General features: G+C 43.6%; 3 protein-coding genes across 19 annotated transcripts in view; 1 reads left to right on the top strand and 2 right to left on the bottom strand.

Annotated features, from left to right (window-relative positions):
- Positions 1–200: 200 nt before the first annotated feature.
- On the bottom strand, positions 201–10,469 carry PFDN2 (prefoldin subunit 2). Its single transcript, XM_081485130.1, has 4 exons — positions 10,366–10,469; positions 1,268–1,356; positions 1,043–1,166; positions 201–493 (listed from the first exon to the last, which is right to left on the bottom strand). Exons 1-4 carry the CDS (start codon positions 10,438–10,440, stop codon positions 317–319), a joined length of 465 nt encoding a protein of 154 aa, XP_081341256.1. The 5' UTR covers positions 10,441–10,469; the 3' UTR covers positions 201–316.
- On the top strand, positions 1,294–13,432 carry NIT1 (nitrilase 1). Of its 5 annotated transcripts, none has more exons than XM_081485084.1 (8): positions 1,294–1,378; positions 9,888–10,052; positions 11,152–11,250; positions 11,516–11,770; positions 11,882–11,985; positions 12,193–12,326; positions 12,496–12,621; positions 12,889–13,432. In XM_081485084.1, exons 4-8 carry the CDS (start codon positions 11,526–11,528, stop codon positions 13,153–13,155), a joined length of 876 nt encoding a protein of 291 aa, XP_081341210.1. In that variant the 5' UTR covers positions 1,294–1,378; positions 9,888–10,052; positions 11,152–11,250; positions 11,516–11,525; the 3' UTR covers positions 13,156–13,432. The 5 variants fall into 5 exon arrangements, with proteins under 5 accessions (XP_081341210.1, XP_081341209.1, XP_081341207.1 ...); XM_081485081.1 differs by lacking the exons at positions 1,294–1,378; positions 9,888–10,052 and adding exons at positions 10,520–10,595; positions 10,840–10,941; XM_081485083.1 differs by lacking the exons at positions 1,294–1,378; positions 9,888–10,052 and adding an exon at positions 10,219–10,278.
- Positions 13,317–22,441, bottom strand: part of DEDD (death effector domain containing) — a 10,928-nt gene continuing 1,803 nt past the window's right edge. For 2 of the 13 annotated variants that reach the window (XM_081485100.1, XM_081485102.1), the window contains exons 2-7: positions 22,357–22,389; positions 16,597–16,783; positions 16,395–16,467; positions 16,087–16,194; positions 15,645–15,791; positions 13,317–14,909 (exon numbers count right to left, since the gene is read on the bottom strand). In XM_081485100.1, the coding sequence (XP_081341226.1) occupies positions 14,533–14,909; positions 15,645–15,791; positions 16,087–16,194; positions 16,395–16,467; positions 16,597–16,719 (828 nt within the window). In that variant the 5' untranslated portion in view covers positions 16,720–16,783; positions 22,357–22,389 and the 3' untranslated portion in view covers positions 13,317–14,532. Of the gene's footprint in view, positions 14,910–15,644; positions 15,792–16,086; positions 16,195–16,394; positions 16,805–22,356; positions 22,390–22,441 lie in introns of all 13 variants that reach the window. The other 11 variants (XM_081485089.1, XM_081485091.1, XM_081485095.1 and 8 more) reach the window with 6 other exon arrangements.

Below are 22,441 nucleotides of genomic sequence, written 5' to 3'. Positions count from 1 at the left end.
CTGAATCTTTTGGTGGGGAGGGAAGTAAATAAGGAGATGCATCTTTATTTGCAAAGGAAAGGAGAAAATATAAGACCTAGTCTGATACTGTGAGCCATTAACCTGATAGAACCAAAACCATAAATCATATGCTTATCCATGCCCCATGCAAATTCTACTCCTCATATTGGGTGAAAGGTTCAGGCTAGAGCTAAGCATTCTGACCAAAACATTTAATTAACAAAAAAATATTACAATAGCAGAGAAAATAATAATAACAATAAAGAGAAATTAGAAGTGGGGATTAGGGTAGAAAACAATGCGAAGGCTTTGGTTTCTAGGAGACCAACACGCCAGCTGAGCTGGCCTTAGCCCCAGCGCCTTCTGAATTTTCCTTGGCTGCTGGCTTCTCGTCTTCCCCCATGAGACGAATGTTGTGCTTTTCCCGGAATTCATTTAGTTCTTTTCCCTTTGCCTGAAGCTGTTGTGTCAGTGTCTCAATGATCTTCTGTATCTAGAGGGCAAACGACAGGGAGAAGTGAAGGACAGATGATACCTCTAAGCTCAACTTTAACCAAATATTAATAGTAGAGCCCAGACACTGTAAGTATTCCTTTCTTTAAAACAATGTTTTAAAAACTTTAGTATACATAAGAATCACCCGGGCTGATTATTTTTAAAATGCTCTTCGTGGCTCCCATCCCCAGCAGTTTTGAATCAGTGGGTACAGGAGAGGGTCTGGGAAGCTGCATTTTAAATTAGTCCTCCAGGTTATCTGGATGCAGGTACCCATAGACTACACTGTGAAAAACACCACTCTAACCACCTTCCTTCTCCCAACTCAGCCAGGTCACAGAACCCATGTTGAGAGGCACAGTCAGCAACTCCTTTATCTAAGGAGTTAGACTTAGCATAACATAAAGAGCATAGGCCAATAGGCTATTTATGCTGTCTTCAATGTGAGTCCCTACCCACACTTTCCTCCCTACAATCCCTAAAGCCCTAGCCAACCCTTTCTTACGGCTTGGTTGCTCAGAGCATCTATACGGGGATTCTTGCTCACCTGCTCCTTGTTGTTCTCCAAGGCAGGCAGCACCTCTTTGACAGTCCGCTCCACCAGCACCCCTCCAACCATGCGGTAGCACTTGCGGGTTTCATCCACCTCCTTCAGAGTATCAATCACTAGGCTGAGGTAGGAGGACAAAGCAGGCTCTGAGAATTCAGTCCCACTCTGCTGCAACCCTCGTACAAAATGGCCCATCCAACTCTCCTACTGTTTGCTCCTCACCTGTGCTCATTCAACTCCATCTCCAGCTCAGCTGCTTTGGATGCCAGGCCCCGCTGTTCCTGCCTAAGACGGTTGAAGCCAGCAATTACCTAAGAAGATGAGAAAGATAAGGTGAGAGAGGGGACAGTGGAAATGGTAGAGGGTCAACATGCAAACGACTCACTGGAAAAGACCCTGACACTAGGAAAGATTGAAGGCAAAAGGAGAAGAGGATGGCGGAGGATGAGATGGTTAGATAGCGTCACCAACTCAATGCAAACTAATCTGAGCAAACTCCAGGAGACAGTAGAGGACAGAGAAGCCTAGCACTCTGGAGTCCATGGTGTCGCAAAGAGTTGGACATGACTTAGCCACTGAACGACAACAACATACAACACAGCATCGCAGGCTTTACAAAGACGCAGTCGTTTCCTACCTGCATAGGAAAGGAGTAGAACACAGTCTGCAATTTGTAACTTATGTCTGTCTGGAACTCCATTCAACCAACACTGAGTGCCAACTAGGTGGCTAGACCATCTTGCAACTTAGTTTGGTGAGGACTAGGCATTTGTTATATAAGAATGGAGGTGGAGAGCTACTGGAGCACCTACAGGGGAGCTTAAACTTGTAGGTAAAGGAAAGGCTTTGTAGTGAGTAATTCTTGTTTGGATCTGCCCAGCATCCCTCTCGTTAGGGAACTGCCCCTCCTAATTCACTGGGGTTCTTGTGGGGCTACTAATTACAGGACCCTTGCTCCTTGACCACAGGGACAGTAACCTATTCTATACTAGAGTCTCTCTACAGGAGAGACAAACAGGTACAAAATGCAGCTGGAGCTAAGACACCTATGTGAGTTTTCAGTCATCTCTGACATTTTGCGACCTTATGGACTGTAGCCCGCCAGGCTCTTCTGTCTATGAGATTTTCCAGGCAAGAATACTGGAGTGGGTTGCCATTTCCTCCTCCAGGGAATCTTCCCGACCCAGGTATCAAACCACCATTTCCTGTGTCTCCTGCATTGCAGACAAATTCTTTACCATCTGAGCCACCAGGGAAGCCCCAACACTGACAGTTGTCCTGTAAAGATTATCCTCTATTCCTTTCCTGAAATCCCTGAAGCTGCCTTAGTTCTTGAACTTTGTGTGACCTAGATGATAAATGTTTCTTTTCACTGTGTTCAATTCTGTGTTCACTGTGTTCAATTCTACCACCATCCTTCTAAAACAGTCCTTTAAAAAAATATAAGTGGCCCAAAGCCCATATCTGCAGCCTGTAAATCCTAACTGATAATAGGTTTCCTGAGAGAGAATGCCTTAACTGAAGCCTAAAGGATGAGAAATTGGGGGTGAGGGTGGGGTGGGTAGTGGTGCAAAAGAAGCATAATAACATACTTAAAGGCCCAGAGAAGTGATTACCACCAGCCACTTCTTCCCCAGAAACTGAGCAGAGAATTAAAACAGACTGAAAGTCAGCCTGGGTACTTAATACCCCAGCAACACATCTAGTATCACGCTCTGATGACTGTATTTGGAAAGAAATATCAGATGAAAGACAAAAGACTAGGTTTCAAGTTTTGTCTTTGTCACACATTGGTTTTATGAACTATGACAGACTTTTAACCCTATTCATTTAACCCTGGCTACAAGTTAGGATCAGGGGATCAGTTTTAAAACATGAATAGTGGAACCTCAGAACAATTACACAATCACTGGGAATGAGGCTCCAGGCCTCAGTATTTCAGAAAAGATCTCCCATGAAATTCTGATGTGCAGCCAGAACTGAAAACCACTGGGTTAATTTCTCTGAGCCTTAGTTTTCTTACCTGTGATACGCAGATGATACCTACTTCATAGGGCTGTTGTATCACATGAATGAATTAATGTGGAACAGTTTTGTAAGCAGTGAAGTACATTCATTACCATCATGATCTCTCTCCAAATGGAGTGTCCCTTGGACCCTCATGGTCAGCTGAGAGCAACAGGCCCATTCATTCAAACCATTACCAAATCTCTCACGGTCACTTCCATCATCTCCATTCTCATTCCCATCAATGACTAAGCACCTCGTCTTTACTAGGATCCCTTATTTCTAGCTCTCTCTGCAAGATTCATATACAGCTAATATCATGCTGTCCTGTACCACCTCTGCATCCCTTCTACTGCCCAATAAATGAAGGAATAAATTTGACTAGGAACTTGTCATTCCAGCAGCTTGTTTCCTTCTCCCAACCATCATCCTTTCATCTCAATCTGCTTCATCCACTCATTTCAGCAGATGCGTCGGAAATCTCACTCATCTACAAGCTGTTTTTCCTTCACCTTCATTACCTATATCAAAACTATTCCATTTATAATTAGCATTTTCTCCACTGTCAATGTAACATCAAAATACTTTCATCTAAGAAAATTCCACAACTAAGCTAGATTCCAGATGCCCTCCTAGCATCTGAATGACATCCATTCTTCTGGATATATATTGTATTTAACATACATTAATGAAATCAGCTTAAATGTCTAAAATTTCTGAGACTTGAAATTATTTTCTTTAGTATAATAATTAGTAGGAATCTACTTTTCAACCACCAGTTTAACACTACTAAAGACAAAGAAATTTTTTTAAATTCCAACTTTTCTTCAAACACTCTTGCTGATTAACAATGCTATATTTCAACTCTATACTTAACAATCCTATAATAAGCAGAGATGGCCAGGTCACTGTTGACTCCCTCAGCCCTACTAAATCATCTCACACATAAACACTCCTCCTGAAAAAGAATCCAATTAAAATACCAACTTTTTTTCCTTTTTTTCTGGTCGCGAGGTGCAGCAGGATCTTAGTTTCCTGATCAGGAATCGAACCCACAACCCCTGTAGTGCAAAGGCAGAGTCCAAACCACTGGATCACCAGGGAAGTCCCTACTGTTCCTGTTCTAAAGTAACTTCAAGCCTCACAACTATACAGGGCTCTCACATTCTCATAACTGGCATGTAGAAATAATTTTACAGAGGACATGATCATCTTTTTTGTTTGTTTGTTCCCAGTTTTCTTCAGATATAATTGATAGGGGACTTCCCTGGCAAACCAGTGGTTAGGACTCAGCTTCCACTGCAGGGGTGCTGGGTTCGATCCCTGTTTGGGGAACTAAGCTCCCACATGACGCACAGTGCTGCCAAAAACAAAGATAATTGACACAGAGCATTGTGTAAGTTTAAGGTATATAACATTATGATTTTATATATATATATTTGGAAACGATTAGCACAATATTAGTTAATATATCCATCACCTCACAGTTACTTTTGTGATGAGAACTTTTAAGATTTCTGCTCATTGAAACTTTCAAGTGTACAACACAGTATTGTTAACCACAGTCATCATGCTATACATTAGATCCCCAGAACTTATTCATGTTGTAACTCCAATTTTGTTATTTTTGACCCCCCCTTCACTCATTCCTCCTCTTCCCACTCCAAAGCACCAATCTACTCTGTTTCTATGAGTTCAATTTTGTTTTTTTACTCCACATATAAATGAGATCATTAAGTATTTGTCTTTCTTTGACTTATTTTCACTGAACATAATACCTTCAGGGTTCATTCATTTTGTCACAAATAGAAGAATTTCCTTCTTTTTTACAGGTGAATAATATTCTTCTGTGTGTGTGTATATATGTGTGTGTGACATTTTATGTATTCATCTACAGGACATGGTATTCTAATTTTTAAGGGCTATACAGCATTTAAACCGTATTGATACTTTTTTTTAATACATAAACCATCTAACCATTCTTCTCTTGTTGGGACATTTAGGTTATTTCCAATTTTTCTGTAATAAATAGCATTGATTTTACATATCTGGACAAACAGTATAAAAACTTTACAGTCATTTCTCTTGAATCATATTCCCCCAATAAGACTGAGTCAAAAGGGTATTAACATTATTATAGTTTCTACTGTATGTTGCTATAAACTTCTCCAAGATGACCAGATGACTTTACAGTGCTACCAGCAATGTCATGATTGTACCTAATGGTAGCTTATATTACCTATGTTAATTTAGTAATTTTTAGAGCAGGAAGAGATCTTAATTGCAGAAGCCTTGGAATCATCCTCAACTCACTATCCACCCTCAATTAATTAACTTCTAAATCATATCTATCTACTGAATACCTCAAATCCATCCACTATCATCTCTCACCTGTACTACGGAGCCTCCTAGGTGAATTCCACACTTGCCTCCTTCAATCCATTCCCCACACTTCAGCACAAGTAACCTTAAATTTAAATCTACCCATCCTATGCCTAAACCTTCAATTATTCCCACTGCTCACGGGATAAAATCCAAACTCCTGAAGACAGTAGAAAAAAAGTCCTATAGACCTGGTCCTTGCTGACCTCTTGCAATCAGTCCTTCTCCTACCTCTTAGGCTCAGCACTATCAGGTCTCCCATACTGAAGGCAGATTCTTTACCGACTGAGCCGCCAGGGAAGCCCATTGCCCAGTAGAACCACTTGCAATTCCCCGATCATTTACCTTCAGGCATTTGCAGAAAATCCACACCCTACCTAGTACACTTACCCAAACCTTTGTCATCGCATTTTTCTCTGCCTAACTCTACTTCGTTCTTCATGTTTCAACATAGATTCTTCTAGGAAGCAGTTCTTGCCATCCCCTAGTCCCATATTAACTCCTTGTATGTACTCACATATAAGCGCTTATCAATTTAACTTTTTGATAGAAAACTTTTTCTATTTTCACATACTATGTTCTTTATTTTCCATCATACCGCCTACCTCTAAACTTTATTGTTATCTTCTTTGAAAATTTAAAATATGTAAATATAACTTCTTTTAAAATACCTGTATCTTAAAAAAAAAAAAAAAAAACCTGTATCTTTTATAGTCCTACGATAAACTGCCTGCCTCCCACCGCAGTCTGCACAGTAAAGGGGCACTACTGTGTGCAGGCACTCTGCTGGACTCTTTATTTCATTTAATTCTAAAACAAACAACAAAAGCAACAAAAACATTGTAAGACATGTACCTTCTGTAAAATACAGATCATGAAACCAAGGCTGGTGGGATGTGGGGGTGGATAAAATAACACAGTGGACTGCAGGACTGCTACTTTTACCATGGTCTGTCTAACTCTAAGAATTCATTTTCTACTAATGTATTATTCCTGGCTTGTCACATAATAATCTCTTAATGAGTCAAACTATTTCTATTTGATTTATTTTTGTTTTCTTTCTTTTTTGTTTGATACCATATAGTTTTGTTAAGTATGGGGAAAATCTATAATCATTATATTTATCACCCAAAGGTCTTATCTACATGATATTTACTCTTACTGCGTTTAATGGAAGAATAAAAGAGGTAGAGAATTATGACTGGATGCATCTGGAAAAGCATTTTCTGGGCTCTCACTGCACTTAATATCTTCTTTTTAGTTCAGTGCTCCCTCTTCTAACTAACATGTGCTGTGTGCTTAGTTGCACAGTCACGTCTGACTCTTTGTGATTCCCTGGACTGTAGCCTGCCAGGTGCCTCTGTCCATGGGGATTCTCCAGGTAAACATATTCAACTCTAAAATTTCTCTGAGCTTATCAAATGATGATTCTCATCCTTTCTCTTCATCAAAGTTTTTAGGATCAGTCTATACTCACTGCCTCCACTTCCTCACCTCCCAATTCACTTTATTTGTTTAAATGTTTGACCATGCCATGAGGCTGTGGAATCTTAGTTCCCTGACCAGGGATCGAACCTGGGCCATGGCAGGGAAAGCACTAAGTGGGCCATCAGAGAATTCCCAAGTTATGTCTTTTTTGAATCTAAGTTTTTTCACCAAAAAATTGGAGGCATCTATCTCATACAATGTTGTGAGGATTCATTAATTACATCAAGGACTTAGGACATTATCCAACATACAACAGACTGTCAATAAACAGTACCTGCTATTATTATAAAACAGCTCCACCTAAATGTCCTATAGATACCTTAAACTCAGGTCATTCAAAGCTGAACTTTCTTTTCTTTTACTCCTTTGTTTCTTTTTTCTTTTTTTGGCAACTCACACAGCATGTGGGATCCTAGTTCCCTGACCAGGGTTCAAACCCTCACGCCCTGCATTGGAAGCTCAGAGTCTTAACCACTGGACCACCAGGGAAGTCCTTTTACTCCATTTTAAACCGCTTCTCTTCTTGTCTCCCGTCTTTCTGCTAATGACACAACTCTAGGCTGGTAGGAAACCCTGGTTTCATCTTTGAACACACCCTTATCCCATCAACTACCAAATTTACTGCCTCTACCTCAGCAATTTTTCTTAGGCTTACTGACATTGATCATGCCAACTGAAGGCCTCATTACCTCTTGTCTCAGGTACTGCAACAATCTCCCCATTTTTGGACTCTCCAAATCCATCTTATACATTGTTGCTAATTTAATTATTCTAGCACTAGGATGACACAGAAAAATATTCATGATATTAAGCTTAAAAGCAGATTATGAAATAGCAAATACTGTATTTAGAATACTATAGAAAATTAAAGATGTAAATGTGTAAAATACACATGTACAAAAACATAAAGGAGGGGGAAAACCTCTTAAAGGATACATTTCAAAATGGTAAGAATAGTAATCGCTGGATAGTAGAGCCATGGGTAATTTATTTCTTATCTTATACTTTTTCTTGTGTTTTCTACAATGAATATGTATTATTTTATGTAATAAGAAAAAAATCAATGGTATAACATATACCTTTCTATGAGTCCCTCACTGCTTACATTAAAAAGTCCTGAATTCTTTGCAATGCAAAGACTCAGTATACTTTAAGGACTATACCTTTCTAACTTATAACTCATGATTTAGCTAAACAAAGTAGTCACTGCACTTCATGTCAATCCATGCTTTCTCTAGATCTCCTCTTACCCTATTCTCTATATTCTGTTTCTACTGCCATCTGTTCAAATTTATCCAATCCTTCAGGCTCAGCTCAAATATCTCTAGTAGGATCATGGTATAAGCAGAAAAAATAGGTCTGTCTGATTCTCAAGTCCCTCAATTAAACTCTCCCAGTCTGAGTAAGTTAAAGCCTCTGAAACTCAAACATTCTGAGGACAACACTGATACTTCAAACGGCAGTAATTAAATAACAGAGGATAAAACAAGTAAAGTGCCCAGCACAATGTGCCACTTGCCTCCATCTTGTCTAGATGGCTCAGATTTGAAGCAGTGATAAATATTTTTTACCCAGTGTTCTCTCTGGAACACAAACAAAGGTCAGAGAATGTTAAGCAAGAAACAGCCTCAGAACTCAATTACCACAATTCTTCAGTCTGTTTTGACGGCCTCTTTTTCTCTATCATCCCTTAAAATTGGTTTCACTCTGTTCTTTTTTCACTTTCTGTACAAACCTTAGGTGATTTCACCCACAACCATGGCTTTGTCTACCACTCATATACGTATAACTCTCTGTATCTCCAATTCAGATTTCTTTCTGTAACCTGACATTATGAATCAAACTATCTACTAAATGTCTCTACCTGTATGTCCCACAAAAAACTCAAATTCAAACTTATTTTCTCCCCAAACCTGTCCATCTTCCTACATGCCCTAAAGGCACCATCAAAGACAGAAACCTGAAGGACATCCAAGATTCCTCTTTTGTCCCCCTTTCTCCACTTTCAAGTCTTGCAGTAATCCATTCCAAACTTTAAGTCCATCTGCATCCCAAACTTTAAGTCTATCTGCATCCCAAACATATCAGGAAGTTTCATGCCACAGTGTTTTTAAACACATTATTCCCTCTACAAAGAAAATCCTCCACTTTCTTCTTTGCTTGACTTTCTCTCATCCTTTAGAACTGAGCTGAAAGATGATCTTTTTTACAAAACAAAATAATTAACATTTATTACGCACATCAGGTACTTTGGCCACCTGATGGGAAGAGCTGACTCATCTGAAAAGACTCTGATGCTTGGAAAGATTGAAGGCAGGAGAAGGGGAAGACAGAGAATAAGATGCTTGGATGGCCTCACCGACTCAATGGACAGGAGTTTGAGTAAACTCCGGGAGTTGGTGATGGACAGGGAGGCCTGGCGTGCCATGGGGTCGCAGAGTCACACGACTGAGCGACTGAACTGAAGCACACAGTATATTTTGTTTTTTATCACTGTGCAAAACACGTTGTATACGTTGTCTAAAAACTCTTCTCCTCTCCCCCAAAATTCCATAACACTTCAAATCTCTCATACATATACTTCTGCCTCACATTAGCATTTTGTGTATGTCTTATTTTTCTCACCAGACTAAAAGCTCTTTGACTGCAGGCGTCAGTTTTAAAAATCTTTATGCAGAATACCTCTGACTACAGTAACTGTTCAACAAATGACTGATAAATGAACCTAAAATTAAAAGAGCTATTGTTTTAATTACGTTTTCCTATTACACGGATTTCTTCCCACCCGTAATAAACACCAGCCCCACTATCAGCAAACCACTGTTCCCAAGCCACAAACGGCTTTCTGATTAATTTATCAAACCTCTCCCGGTGCTAGGCACTGGGAGAAATGCATGCTCAAATTTTTGGTAAAGGATTTCTGGTGTCTAAATTCAATCTAGTAATGACTCTCAAATCAAAACAGTATGAAACAGTAGACTGTTCGAGTATGTGAGTCACGTGGCTCTGCAGAGTGACGACGATTTTCAGCGTGGCTTCAGGATCAAGTAACAGACTACACTACCAATCCGTCGACTAATCCCCTAGGACTCGTCATGACCTGCCTCACCTAGCCATATCCTGTTCCAAGGTGCGGAGGAAAAGTAGGGAAACTGGCCACCCATTTTTGCTCAGACCTGCGCATCCTCCCAGCCCCTGCTTCCCCGAGTTGTTCTCTCGCCTAGGCTCACCCAACCCTCCGAGGGGGCGTGGCTCTCACCTACCAATCCGCCTACTCGCTCCCCGGGGGCTCGGCTAGCTTCTAGAAGGACCCTCCCCTCTCTGGATGGCCACGCAAATGGGGGACTGGAGTAAAGGTCTGCACAGCCACAGGCTTCCCCCCATCTTCTCACAGCGACTCTGGACCAGGAAGCTTGCCCTACTTCACGTTTTCTGGTCCTCACCTGCTCTGCGGACACCGCCCCCTTCCCCGTGCCGCTCCCGCTGCTCTTGACGGCACGACCGCCGTTCTCCGCCATCTTCACCGCCTGCTAGGCTTCCGGCCTTCGCGGCTCAGCCCCCCTGCCCTGCGTCATGTCCGGTCTCGGAGTTACCGCCCACTCGCCCCTGGCACCTCCACCCCCAGGCCGCAGTTCTGTTCGGATCCTGCGGATGATTTTGGCCATATCTTAATGTAGGACCTACTACCTATCCCGCCCACCCCGATGAATTCCACCTGCGGTGCTTTAACTTGTGCAACAGAGACGCTGCCCCTGGGAGGCGCGGGAAAGAAAGGGTTAACTGGAGAGTGGGGCGCTGGTTGGGATCTGGGTGCCAGTGCCCCCCTGCCCACCGCTGGGTGGTGAGACACGAGGGAGGGTGAACTTCCCCTCAGAGATTCTGGTGGGGAAATAGGCGTTGCGTCAATAAAACTGCAGGTGCACAGTCAAGAAGAGAAGCTGGGAAGACCGAGGAACTATCTCGGAGCTGAGTTTTGAACTGCGGAAACATTTGTCTGAGGAAAAAGGCTTTAATTTAATGTGAGATCAAAGGCCTTTCCTCCATCTTCCCACTTTATGATCTCTTCCGGTAGCCCATAATTACCTATGATAAAGAATGTTTTGAAGATTTGGGAGGTTTTACAGGGAGGGTCCTGATTCAGCCTCACAGTACGAAGAGAGAAGTCAGAGGATCTTAGAAATTTATTGCTTGAGAGTGGGGTTGGTGTCCTGATTTCTCACTTTCTTCAGGCTGGGCTTCATCATCAGGCCTCCTCACCAACTCCTGTCCCTTCTTTCGTGTACTGGACTCCGGATACCTCGATTTTCAGTACTTTGTGCTCCACCCAGGTAACATGTTTGTTGTGCTCAGTGCCTGGCACATAATAGATGCTCAGTAAATGTTTGTTAAATGTCTGGATGGTGGGAGAAACTGGGGCACCAACCATCCACAGAAATATTTCATTAGTGGGTCATTATGCCATGGGTGATTGTGCCCTGTAAGAGTAAAATCAAAGGAAAGTCCAGCTTTCATGTCTCCCTATTTTAGCCTCTCATCCTTAAACTTAGGTTTCCCCATGCTAGTCAGTCTGAGGCCTGCCTATGCCATTTACAGACTCAAAACCATGGCCATCTCATCTTCTTCCTGGGAACTGCCCCTGGTGGCTGTGTGCCAGGTAACATCGACACCAGACAAGGAGCAGAACTTTAAAACATGTGCTGAGCTGATTCGGGAGGCTGCCAGACTGGGCGCTTGCCTGGCTTTCCTGCCTGAGGCATTTGACTTCATTGCACGGGACCCTGAAGAGACACGCCGCCTATCTGAGCCACTGGGTGGGAACCTTTTGGAAGAATATACCCAGCTTGCCAGGTATCAAGGAAAGGGGGAGGGAGAGGTAGTTTCTTTTTGAGTAATGTCCTAGGATTGCCAGATATGAGGGTAGAACCTTGAGAAAAGTTGTCAGTATCCCCTCCCCCTCAGGGAATGTGGACTCTGGCTGTCCTTGGGTGGTTTCCACGAGCGTGGCCAGGACTGGGAGCAGACTCAGAAAATCTACAACTGTCATGTGATTCTGAACAACATGGGTGAGACTCCTTAGCCTGCCTCCTCAGGCAATTCTACCTAAGATTCTCCAGAATTCTGTTTTCTCAACTGTTTCCTTGGCCAGGGGTTTTTGTGGGTATTTGTACTTCTGTTCCTAGCCTATAAGCTATCTCCTCTTTGGGAGGAGAGGATCTAAGCTGGCTTTCTAGGGCACCAGCACCGAGGATTCGTTTTCCCTCTTACTCTAGGGTCAGTAGTGGCCACCTATAGGAAGACGCATCTGTGTGACGTAGAGATTCCAGGACAGGGGCCTATGCGTGAAAGCAACTCTACCATACCTGGGCCCAGTCTTGAGTCTCCTATCAGCACACCGGCAGGCAAGGTGGGCATTGTGAAAGGATGAGGGTAGGAGAGGAACAAGAGGGAAGGGAACAGGAATACTTTAAAGCGGTGGTAGAGGACAAAAAGCCCTAAGGAGTGGGGTAGCAGCGTTATGACCAAATGCTGTGACGTAAGGGCAGGGGGGCTAAATAAGCTGTTTTTCATTCCAGATTGGTCTAGCTATCTGCTATGACATGCGGTTCCCTGAACTCTCTCTGGCATTGGTTCAGGCTGGAGCAGAAATACTTACCTACCCGTCGGCTTTTGGATCTGTTACAGGCCCAGCCCACTGGGAGGTAAGAGAGTACTTCTTCAGAACATGAGGGCCTTTTCTTACTTCATTCTCCTTCCTTGGTTCTACCAGTTAAAAGATTTTCTTTCTCCTTCCCACCTAGTGGGAAAATTCATTTCCCCAGATTGTTGCCTCTCAGAGTAGTAAATCGTTCACAGGCAATTATCAGAATGGTCACAATGGGTAGATTGGGCTGTAATGTCCATGGCTTATCACTTCCCTACCAGCTGCTACATGTACTTAAGTGAACACCTATCTCCTCCATCCCTAGGTGTTGTTGCGGGCCCGTGCCATTGAAACCCAGTGCTACGTAGTGGCGGCAGCACAGTGTGGACGCCACCATGAGAAGAGAGCAAGTTATGGCCATAGCATGGTGGTAGATCCCTGGGGAACAGTGGTAGCCCGCTGCTCTGAAGGACCGGGCCTCTGCCTTGCCCGAATTGACCTCAACTATCTGCAACAGTTGCGCAAACAACTGCCTGTGTTCCAGCACCGCAGGCCTGACCTCTACCGCAATCTGGGTCACCCACTGTCTTAAGACTTTTGACTTCTGCCCACTGAGACCTCCATTGTGAGCTGGTGGTGTTGTGACCTGTAGGCAGGACCCAGGCGCAGCTCCCCTCACTTGGAGAACCTTGTCTCTTGATGGAACACAGGTTCAGCTTCTTGGAAAAGAAGAAACTTTCACCTGAGCTCAGATTTCCGTTTCAGAAAGGTGGAATTTAATATAGTCACTGTTTATTTCGTGAAAACTGAAGTTATGCTGAGGGCTGAGCAGCACTGGCATTGAAAAAAAATATAATAATCATAAAGTCTGTGTCTGAATATCTCTTTTGGGAGCTGAAAGGGGAGGTGGTATTGTACCAGCTGGACTAGGCTCCAGTTCTAGGCCTCCTGGCTTTTTCAACAGGCCTCCCTACCTAAAGAAAAGTGCAACACTCAGTGCATGTCCCAGCCCCGTGCTCCCGAGCTTGGGATTGGGAGTCAGGGTAGAGGATGGGGAAAGAAAAAGAAGAAAGGAATTGATACCGAATCACTTCACTCTCACCTATGATGCCCTTTGCCCAAGCCAGAAGAAAGCAAAAGGGGAAAGGGCTGCAGGGTACATTATTTATTTTCACTTGAACATGGAAAGAAAGTGTCACACTCCCCCTTCCCCTTTTCAGGGGGAGTGTATTTTAACCAGCAACCGCTTCTCCATCCACCCTGTGTGTGTGTGTACACACACACCACAGTTAGGACAGTGACTAGGCTGACCTAGTCCTCTTACCTATTATTCCTTTCAAGAGGGTTTGAGAGGGAAAAGGAAGGAGCCACACCAGGCAGAGGTTTCAAGCCATGGAATGGAGGAAACGAGGCAGAGAGGAGCAGCACCAGAGGCCAGGAGAGAGTGGAAAGGGCCACAGCTTCTTTGTTTTTTAAAAATTCTATAATTTGGGAGAGGGTGGTGATTAATTTCCAAAATACACTTCAGAGTCCCACCTTCCACACAGCTCCCTACTGACAGCCCTTTGGTTTTTCAGACAAAGTTTAAGAGCCCTCATAAAGCCAGAAGTACTGATAACCCCTCAATGCACCCAAAAGCAGTGATCACTTCAATCCCTTACAAAGACTATGATCTATAGACTTTGCTTCTCCCTACACATTTGTCTTACGGCTCAGTGGCAAGGTGACTGTAGAGACACACATGAGGGGGTAAGTGGAAAGGGGAAACAAAGGGGAGCCCAGGCACATGGGTGCAGGGAGGGGTGGGGGACACCACTTCCATTTTTCTTTTGTCTTTTCCTTTAAAAAAAAAAAAAAAAAAGGCAGGGGTGTGATTGGTTGGAAGGGTAGAGAACAAACCCCAGAACAGTATGTAAGCTCCAGAGGTGGGTGGTGAGAAGTCCCCAGAGAAGTGAGAAGGGGAAAAAGGTCAGGGCAATGCTTGCAGCATCAAGTTCCTCAGGAGTTTCTGTCGGCCCAGCTCATAGTCCTCCTCGTCCACATTCACCAGCAGCTTGATGGCTTCATGGCCCACAGCCTGCTTGAGGGAGTCTGTGATAAAGACACCTTTAAGTGCCTCTAGTAACGAGCCATTGATGTAGTCGCGCCAGAATGCATCGAGGTAGGTGAGCTCAGAGAACTTGATGTCACAGATGATGGAGCCCAGGTCCCGGGACTTGAGGATGGTGTTGGCCTGGTTAAAGCGCTCAAACTGGCGCTCAAGTGGGTCCTGCTTGTTAGAAAAGACGTTGCCCTGCAGAGCAGTCTCATGCTGGCAGTATTCAGCCCGAACCCGCAGTCTGATGTCTGTGGAGAAAAGCAGACAAGAGATTGCAGTGAGAGTTGATTTTACACCCAAGTTTTGAAAAGTTGGGAACAACACCTGACAGCTTCTCGACCTCTTCCCAGGACTAGTTCTTTTCTATGAAGCTCTGAAATCCTTGCCTCAATTCAAGAGGTTCCCTTAAATGGGACATGCCCACATCAGATTATTTCCATCACTCACAAGTAGCACCTTGATTCTAAGAGATATTTTCCTAATTAACAGAAGTTCCCTTTAATATTCTATCATGACTTGAGTCATACTACAATAAGGATGTCACAATGGCATCTCTTTCATCTAGTTATTACTTAGAAAGAGTTGAAATGTACTCTGCCACAAAGACAGAGTTCTCCACCCAGGGACTGTAACATTCAACCTCAATGTGCAACAGCAATCAAAGTGAGCCTTGCTCTAAATAGCATAACCTGCCCAGTATTCCAAGCCTTCCCAGGTGGCGCTAGTGGGAAAGAACCCACCTGCCAATGCAGGAGACATTAAGAGACAGGGATTGGGAAGATCTCCTAGAGAGGGAAATGGCAACCCACTCCAGTATTCTTGCCTGGAGAATCCCATGGACAGAGGAGCTTGGTGGGCCACAGTCCAGTGGGGTTGCAAAGAGTCGGACATGACTAAAGCAACTTAGCATGCCCAGTATTCCAGCAGTTCTTTGTATTTCCCCTCCAGTCTACTCCACCTCTAGAACCCTTGAACTTCCTCACCGCATGTCTGCTTTTCCTTGGGATCTGGTGTCACTGACTTCCGGCGTTTTCGCTGGCTCCCAAGTGTGGCTCTCCCTCGAGCTGGCCGCTTGCTACACATCTGAGGGCCCGAAGTAGGGCAGCACACCACAGGATAGTGGGGAGGCACTGACCAGAAGGTAAAAAGGGAGACACAGTAGGGGAAAAGCAGAAATTGAAACAATTCACTTGGAATGTGGAGGGATCATTTAGACTTAGCACTACAGCAGTATCAATAATGTGCCTTGAAAGGTAGACACAACATGGGAACCATTATAGGACCTAGATGAAGCATTAACACCTCATCTGATTTTGAAGGAGGGGCAGATATGGGAGGGACAGTGTCCTTTCATTTAGGCTGGCAAAAGATGGGTCCAGCGTCCTCTTTCTTGATGATGGGAATTAGGGAGAGTTAGTATCTCACCTGTTTTAGCAGGGTGGGGAGGCCTCGGTTCTGGGTCGCTGAGGGCTCTGGGTGTCACATAGCGAACTGATGTCTCCTCCAGGTATTTGTCTACAAGATCAGGGCACACTGTAGGGGGAGAAGGACTCACTCAGGAAAAGATACACCCTTCCCTTCTCCTAGTCCAACCCTCCAATGCACCTCAAAACGTCCTTCTCAGTACTCCCCAGAGTCAATGCCTCCTTCTGCCTGGACTCCTATGCTGCTTACTCAGGGCCGCCCACAACTCTTCCCTGATCCCAGTGTCCCAGCCCCAAGTGCACCCTCACCAGCCCGTCTCCTCTTGAGAGTGACGTAGGGCAGCAGGTCATGGCGAGTGATGATGCGCAGCAGCTGCAGCACCTGGCGAAAGTTACTCTCATCACAGCGGCCCTGGCGCTCCAGTGCCAGTAAGAAGTCACGTCCATTCCGGATGAGGCCACGCTCATGGTCATCAATGACATCAACAAAGAGGAAGGAAAGAACTCGCACATCTCTGTGTGTCAGGTGGGTGCCCACGATGTCAAACATGCGGTGCAGGCTATACAGCCCATGCTCTTGCTCACCATGCTCTTCGGGCCACACCTGGCTTGCCCTCCGCTTTAGGCCCGCCATGCTGGGGGCTCAGGTACACAATGCTTTCCAGAATCCCTGCTCAGCAGCTGCAATCCCCACTATACTGTAAGGACAAGGAAAGAACCTGTGAACACTCAGTGTTAGGAACTAGTCTTATCCAATCCTGTATTCTCAGAGCCTAACACAATGCCTGGCACTGTGTAGTGCTTAATAAGCATTTATTAACTTTTACAAAGTTGTTGATTTTTTTGGCTCACTGTGGAGCACGCAGGATCTTACTTCCCTTGATCAGGGATCGAACCCGCATCCCTTGCATTGGAAGCATGGAGCCTTAACCACTGGACTGCCAGGGAAGTGCCTATAAAATATTTATTAAAAAATAAAGCCTAGAGTTCTCTATATTCAGCAGATGCTGCCCTAAGTCCAGATCCTACTAGAGAAAGATAAGTCACTTCCACTAAGGAAGACTCACTAATTGCAATTTTAGTGCTACATATTCAGCAGACATCGTCCCGATTGTTCCTCTGGCCTCTAAAATACTGCTTTTGGTTCTGTGTGCTCTCCCTGACAGTGCCCCCGATCAATTCATCCCTTAAATGAAAGCAAAATGAAGAGAAGTAGAAAATTCACTCTAAATTCTAACAAAGAAGCTGCATCAGATAAACTTAGGGGCTGACAGCAGGGAAACTGAAAGTCTGAACTAGTTTTAATTCTGCCTGTATCGTTAACAAACTGTAGCTACGTGACCTTAAGTAAGTCACTTAACTTGAAAGCCTCAGTGTCCCCATCTACAAAACAAGGATGAAAAAAACTAGTCCTCGGAGTTATTAAGAATCCAGTGAGAAAATGCACATGAAATCACCGTAAAACTTTTCTAACTGGCTAGGAGATTTCAAAGAGACAAGCATCCTTGGCCTCTGCAGCCCCGACTCATCCGTCCACAGACCTATCCTCATTTCTCCTACAGTCAAACCAAGTCCAGGAGAATAACTGCTGAGAAAGTTAATCAAATATCCACCAAAACTCATGGATTTAAATCAACAAACATCACTAAACTCCTACACTGAGCATTCGTGTAATTCTCCTGTACTCTCCTGATGTTCACATACCATTTGGATATATGCCACTTTCTAACCTTTCCTCATGGTTGTCATTTACCAATGCCCTGTCAGTGACCAAGCACAGTCCCACATTTATTATGTATTTTGGCATCTGATTCACAAATTTCCTCCATCATTGTGGGTAATGTCAGTGACCCAGCTAATAACCAACCCTCAGGTCAAACAGCTTTCATCTCCTCTCTAGGCACTCATATTTACTACCCTACCAAGTACCACCCAATACTACTACACCCTCTGGCCACAACCTCCAATAACCCAAACAATTATAAATTTCTGTTGATACTACTTTCTATTTCTTAAATTTGCCTTCCCTTTCCACCTCCTACTACTACCACACTGGTTCAGGTCCCAATAATCTCTCACCTGGCTTACTGCAAAAGCCTCTTTAAGAGCTCTCCTTACCACCAATCTTAACCTGTCTAAATCCATCCCCTACATCCAGCTGAATTATCTAAAATGCACAACTGACCACATCACTTTTCATCTTAACACCTCTCCACAATTCTCTCCTTGAGTTTCTCATGTAGTTGTTAGTGGTAAAGAGCCCACCTGCCAATGCAGGGGACATAAGAGATGTGGGTTTGATCTCTGGATCAGGAAGATCCCCTGGAGGAGGACATGGCAACCCACTCCAGTATTCTTGCCTGGAGAATCCCATGAACAGAGGAGTCTGGCAGGTTACAGTCCACAGGGTTAGAAAGAGTCAGACATGACTGAAGCGAATTCGCATGCACAATCCTCTCCTTACCAATAAGAACACTCCAGATTCCTTACCCAACACACCAAACCATCCAAGATCAGGCCTTTGTCACTTTTTATTTCTCTAACGTTAATCATTTGTCTACAGTTCACATATATCACACAATTCATTTCTCTATAACTATCTTTAGACTATTCTCTTTGCCTGAATGGCCCTCCCTCCTTTTCTATACACCCCACCACACCTTTTTTCAGATGGCTAACTCCTACTCATCCTTTAAGAATCAGTTCAGGGACTTCCCTGGTGGTCCCGTGGTTAAGAAGCTGCCTTCCAAAGCTGGGGACACAGGTTCAAGCCCTGGTTGGAGAACTAAGATCCCACATGCCACAGGGCAACTAAGCCATGCGCCGCAACAGAGGGTCCTGTGTGCCTCAGCTAGGACCCCACACAGCCGAAAACAAAATAAATAAATACTAAAAAATACCAATAAACAAGAAATACTAATAAATACTAAGAAATAAATACTAAAAAAAAAAAATCAGTCCAGATGCCATCTTCAAATTCATTCTCTACACCCCCATGCTGGGATTAAGTAGTCCTCTTCTGTGCTTCTATGGAACACTGTACATATATTTCCCTTAAACCGTTTATCAAAGTGTACTAAAATTATCTGTACATCTATTATATCTTAAACAACTCAAGTAGAGGGACTAGGTCATATTCATCTTTATATCTATAGTGCCTAGCAATGGACGGGGGTTGGCATATACGAGGAGCAACCTGCTGTTGAACTGAACTGAACCTCCAAGAGATCACCACAAGCAGTACCAATTAAGAACAAACTCACGTAAGTCCAAGAGTGAGAGGACCCCATTAAAAGTACATGCAACTCAGGCAACATGCATATTCTCTAGCAATCCCCATACTGAAAAACTACCCATACCATAGCAACCTACTCAACAACAATACAGGCTGTTCTGTCCATTTTATACTCTAAGAAACTGAGGCTATGTTAAAAGAGAGAATAAAATGATAAACTACTTCAGAAGAGTCAAGCAATTGGGGACTCAGAAAACTGAAGAGCACGTAGGACCTGGTCCTCTCTTTTAATCCTGAAATGAACGCACAGAGAGACTCATATCCTTAAGAAAACAGGAGGTCCAATCTGGAATACCTAGCCCCATAACATGGGTTCAGAATGTGGACAGGAAACATAGTCCATATCGAGTTATGAGAACCACATATCCCACCCAAAGCGTGGGAAACAACTAGGAATATAGCTACTCAACTATTGACTGGTTTTCCTTGTCTCTTCCTCTCTTGTTTCACCTGCTGCAGTCACTGGCTACAAATAGAGGGGACTGAAGGAAAACAACTTCTTGCTCATAGCAGCCACGTGAGAAAACTGAGCCTCCTTAGAGCCCCTACAACTTCTCCTTGTTCCTATCCCACCTGTTCCCCTTGGCCAGCTGTCTATTATGTGGATCCCAGAAAAAAAACAGATGGGCAGGTTTCACATTCAACCAATCAGAAAAGTAGGTTGCTCCAGAGTTCCCTAATTCAAAGTGTCCTGACTATAGACCCCAGGAAATTAGCAAGTATTGTCCCCACATACCTGGTCACTGGAGAATGAAGCAGAATACAGGAAAGCACTGTGGTCCTAACTATATATCAATGGATACAATTCTACTATAGGCCTCAGTTCTGAGGGTTACATCCCTAGATCTGAGGGGGAAACAGCCACCTTTAAGTCGCAGATCCTAGGCTGGACCAAAGTGACAGGAATTATCAGAGCTTGTAGGTCAGTGGTTCTCAATCAGGGCAATTTTTCCCACCAGGGAACATTCAGCAATGTCTGGAGGCTTTTCAGATTGTCATGACTAGGGGAAGTGAGGGTAGTAACGGAGGGTGCTACTGGCGTGCAATGAGTAAATGCAATGGATAATGCTAGACATCCTATAAAGCACAGGATGGCCTCTTGCAACAAAGAATTATCTGATCCAAAATATCAGTAATGCTAAAGATGAGAAATCCTATTCTAGATGGAGCATGATGAAGGGTCAAAAGAAGAGACAGCACTGTCACTTGCCATTTTATATCTGGAGAAGGAAGTCATCTGGTCCCTCCAACCAATACCCATCAAACAATATTCCAGAAGAAGAGCCAGTGAGACAAAGACTCATTAACTTAACTAAGGAGTTTCATCCCACTCCAGCTTTGGCTTCTTTATCACCTGCTGCTGCCATTTAGGTGAACAGCAAGGACAGGGCTACACTCCCTTCCACCCCATCCCAAGAGGTATAATCCGACCTAATTCAATCTAAATTGCTGTGAAGATTAGAGAAATGCCATCCTCTGCAAGACAGAAAGGATCCTGCACTGAAACCTTGCAGCCATCTTTAAAGTCCCAAAATGAGACCAAGAGCAGACCCTTCCTTGTTAGGCTGCTGAGCAGACTTACAGTACTTATGCAATAAAGCGAAATGTAGAAGAGGCAGAAGTTTCCCAAGGCCATGCTTGTCCTTGGGAGAAATGTCAGGAGGCTGGCATGCAGGCTAATAGGCAGCCCTCCCCACTTAATTATCATCTATGATGGCGAGTTCACTCACTCAGCAATACAGGTGGGGGTTCCAAGAATCTAACTTAAGCACTGAAAGAATGCGGCCAACTTCCTCTTAAACCAAAATATACTCAGCTTACTGTGGCAGTGAATTGAGGGAACTACCTAGAAATTATACAGAGATTCTAGAAGAAAGGTATCAGAGCAGTGAGGAGAATGTACACCCTCCAAATAGAAGATGAGAAAGAACTTCAGAATCTTGGTGCCTGAAATATTACCAGACACCAAGAGACAAAACTTCAGTAAACCAGAGTCCTGATCCTGCAGGCCAGTTTGGGTCCACCTGAGAGCCTAACATCTAGATCACCCCCAACGGTTCCCAAGACTAATCCTTTATTCTGATGAATTGCTGCATTTCCTGGCACTGTAGGAGTTTTTATTGTTTGTTTTCTTTAGGTAGGCAGAAGCCAGCCAAGGGCCAACAGTCTGTATGTATCTACAGGCCTTCCTCTTGATTAATTGTTGTCTGTTAGGTTTCTACTCCCAAGCAAAGTCTAGTCTCATTCCAACCAGGAATGAGATCTGTATTTTTTGAGGTATTTGATTCTCTCAGAAGCCCTTGGAAGTCATGTGGAAGAAATTAAGGAGTGATGTCTTAAAATGAAAACAATAGTAGTTTCATCCCAACAGAACTAGAGGTATCTGACTCTCTCACAAGCCCTTTTGAGAGGGAAACTCTGAAAAAGGGTGATGTCTTAAAACTTGAAATGTAAAGGATATGGAAAATCTTAAAAATGACTAAGACTATATAAAAAGAGACCTTTCTTGCTGGTATGACCCAGAAAATGCAACCAAATATCTGGAAGTCAGAATTACAAAGTATGTTTTCAGAATGATAATTCCAGAACAACTAGGAGAAAGAGCAAGCTAGAGGAAAAGCCTTCCCACAGCAGGTGTCTCAGCAATCCTCCAAGGGCAACATTTACTAGACATTGTTCTAGAGTACAAAATTCCATATGTTTACAAATGTTTCTCTCAGAGCCGACCAAGAAGACTAGACAGTAACAAAACAAGGCTGGTGGCTTGTCCTAAGACACTTAATTTCTGTTCTCTTTTCCCTCCTATCAGTTTCCAGTGACCTAAAGAGACAATGACTGTAACAAATCTTATGTACTTGGTTGGGTGAGTGAAAACCCATTTTCCCTGTTATCTGCCCCATTACTGCACTCAACCCTCAATATGTCATTTCCATTCCCTTTCCTTGTTTGGAAACAAACAAAAAGTTCCAGACTTACCTCTGCAGGAAACTTAATTTCCCAGGTCTCTTCCTAGCACAAGGTTCAAAGCCAGCAGCAAAACAGAAACAAATAAGGGGGGAAA

This window comes from Giraffa tippelskirchi, chromosome 5, assembly GCF_054371585.1.
Source record: "Giraffa tippelskirchi isolate mGirTip1 chromosome 5, T2T-mGirTip1v1.2.pri, whole genome shotgun sequence".
In the NCBI taxonomy this organism is placed as follows: Eukaryota; Metazoa; Chordata; class Mammalia; order Artiodactyla; family Giraffidae; genus Giraffa; species Giraffa tippelskirchi.
Note: the sequence above shows the minus strand (reverse complement) of the source record. Positions and strands in the feature narration are given on the sequence as shown.

What these genes read in the sequence shown, in the direction of transcription:
- PFDN2 (XM_081485130.1), bottom strand. Translation starts at nt 10,440, where the DNA reads ATGGCGGAGAACGGCGGTCGTGCCGTCAAGAGCAGCGGGAGCGGCACG. An exon ending in GGGCGGTGTCCGCAGAGCAG is followed by an intron (nt 1,357 to 10,365) that starts GTGAGGACCAGA and finishes TCATCTTCTTAG; the next exon opens with GTAATTGCTGGCTTCAACCG. An exon ending in ATGGAGTTGAATGAGCACAG is followed by an intron (nt 1,167 to 1,267) that starts GTGAGGAGCAAA and finishes CTCCTACCTCAG; the next exon opens with CCTAGTGATTGATACTCTGA.
- NIT1 (XM_081485080.1), top strand. Translation starts at nt 10,627, where the DNA reads ATGAATTCCACCTGCGGTGCTTTAACTTGTGCAACAGAGACGCTGCCC. An exon ending in CCCCTGCCCACCGCTGGGTG is followed by an intron (nt 10,764 to 11,151) that starts GTGAGACACGAG and finishes CACTTTCTTCAG; the next exon opens with GCTGGGCTTCATCATCAGGC. An exon ending in TGTGATTCTGAACAACATGG is followed by an intron (nt 11,986 to 12,192) that starts GTGAGACTCCTT and finishes CTCTTACTCTAG; the next exon opens with GGTCAGTAGTGGCCACCTAT.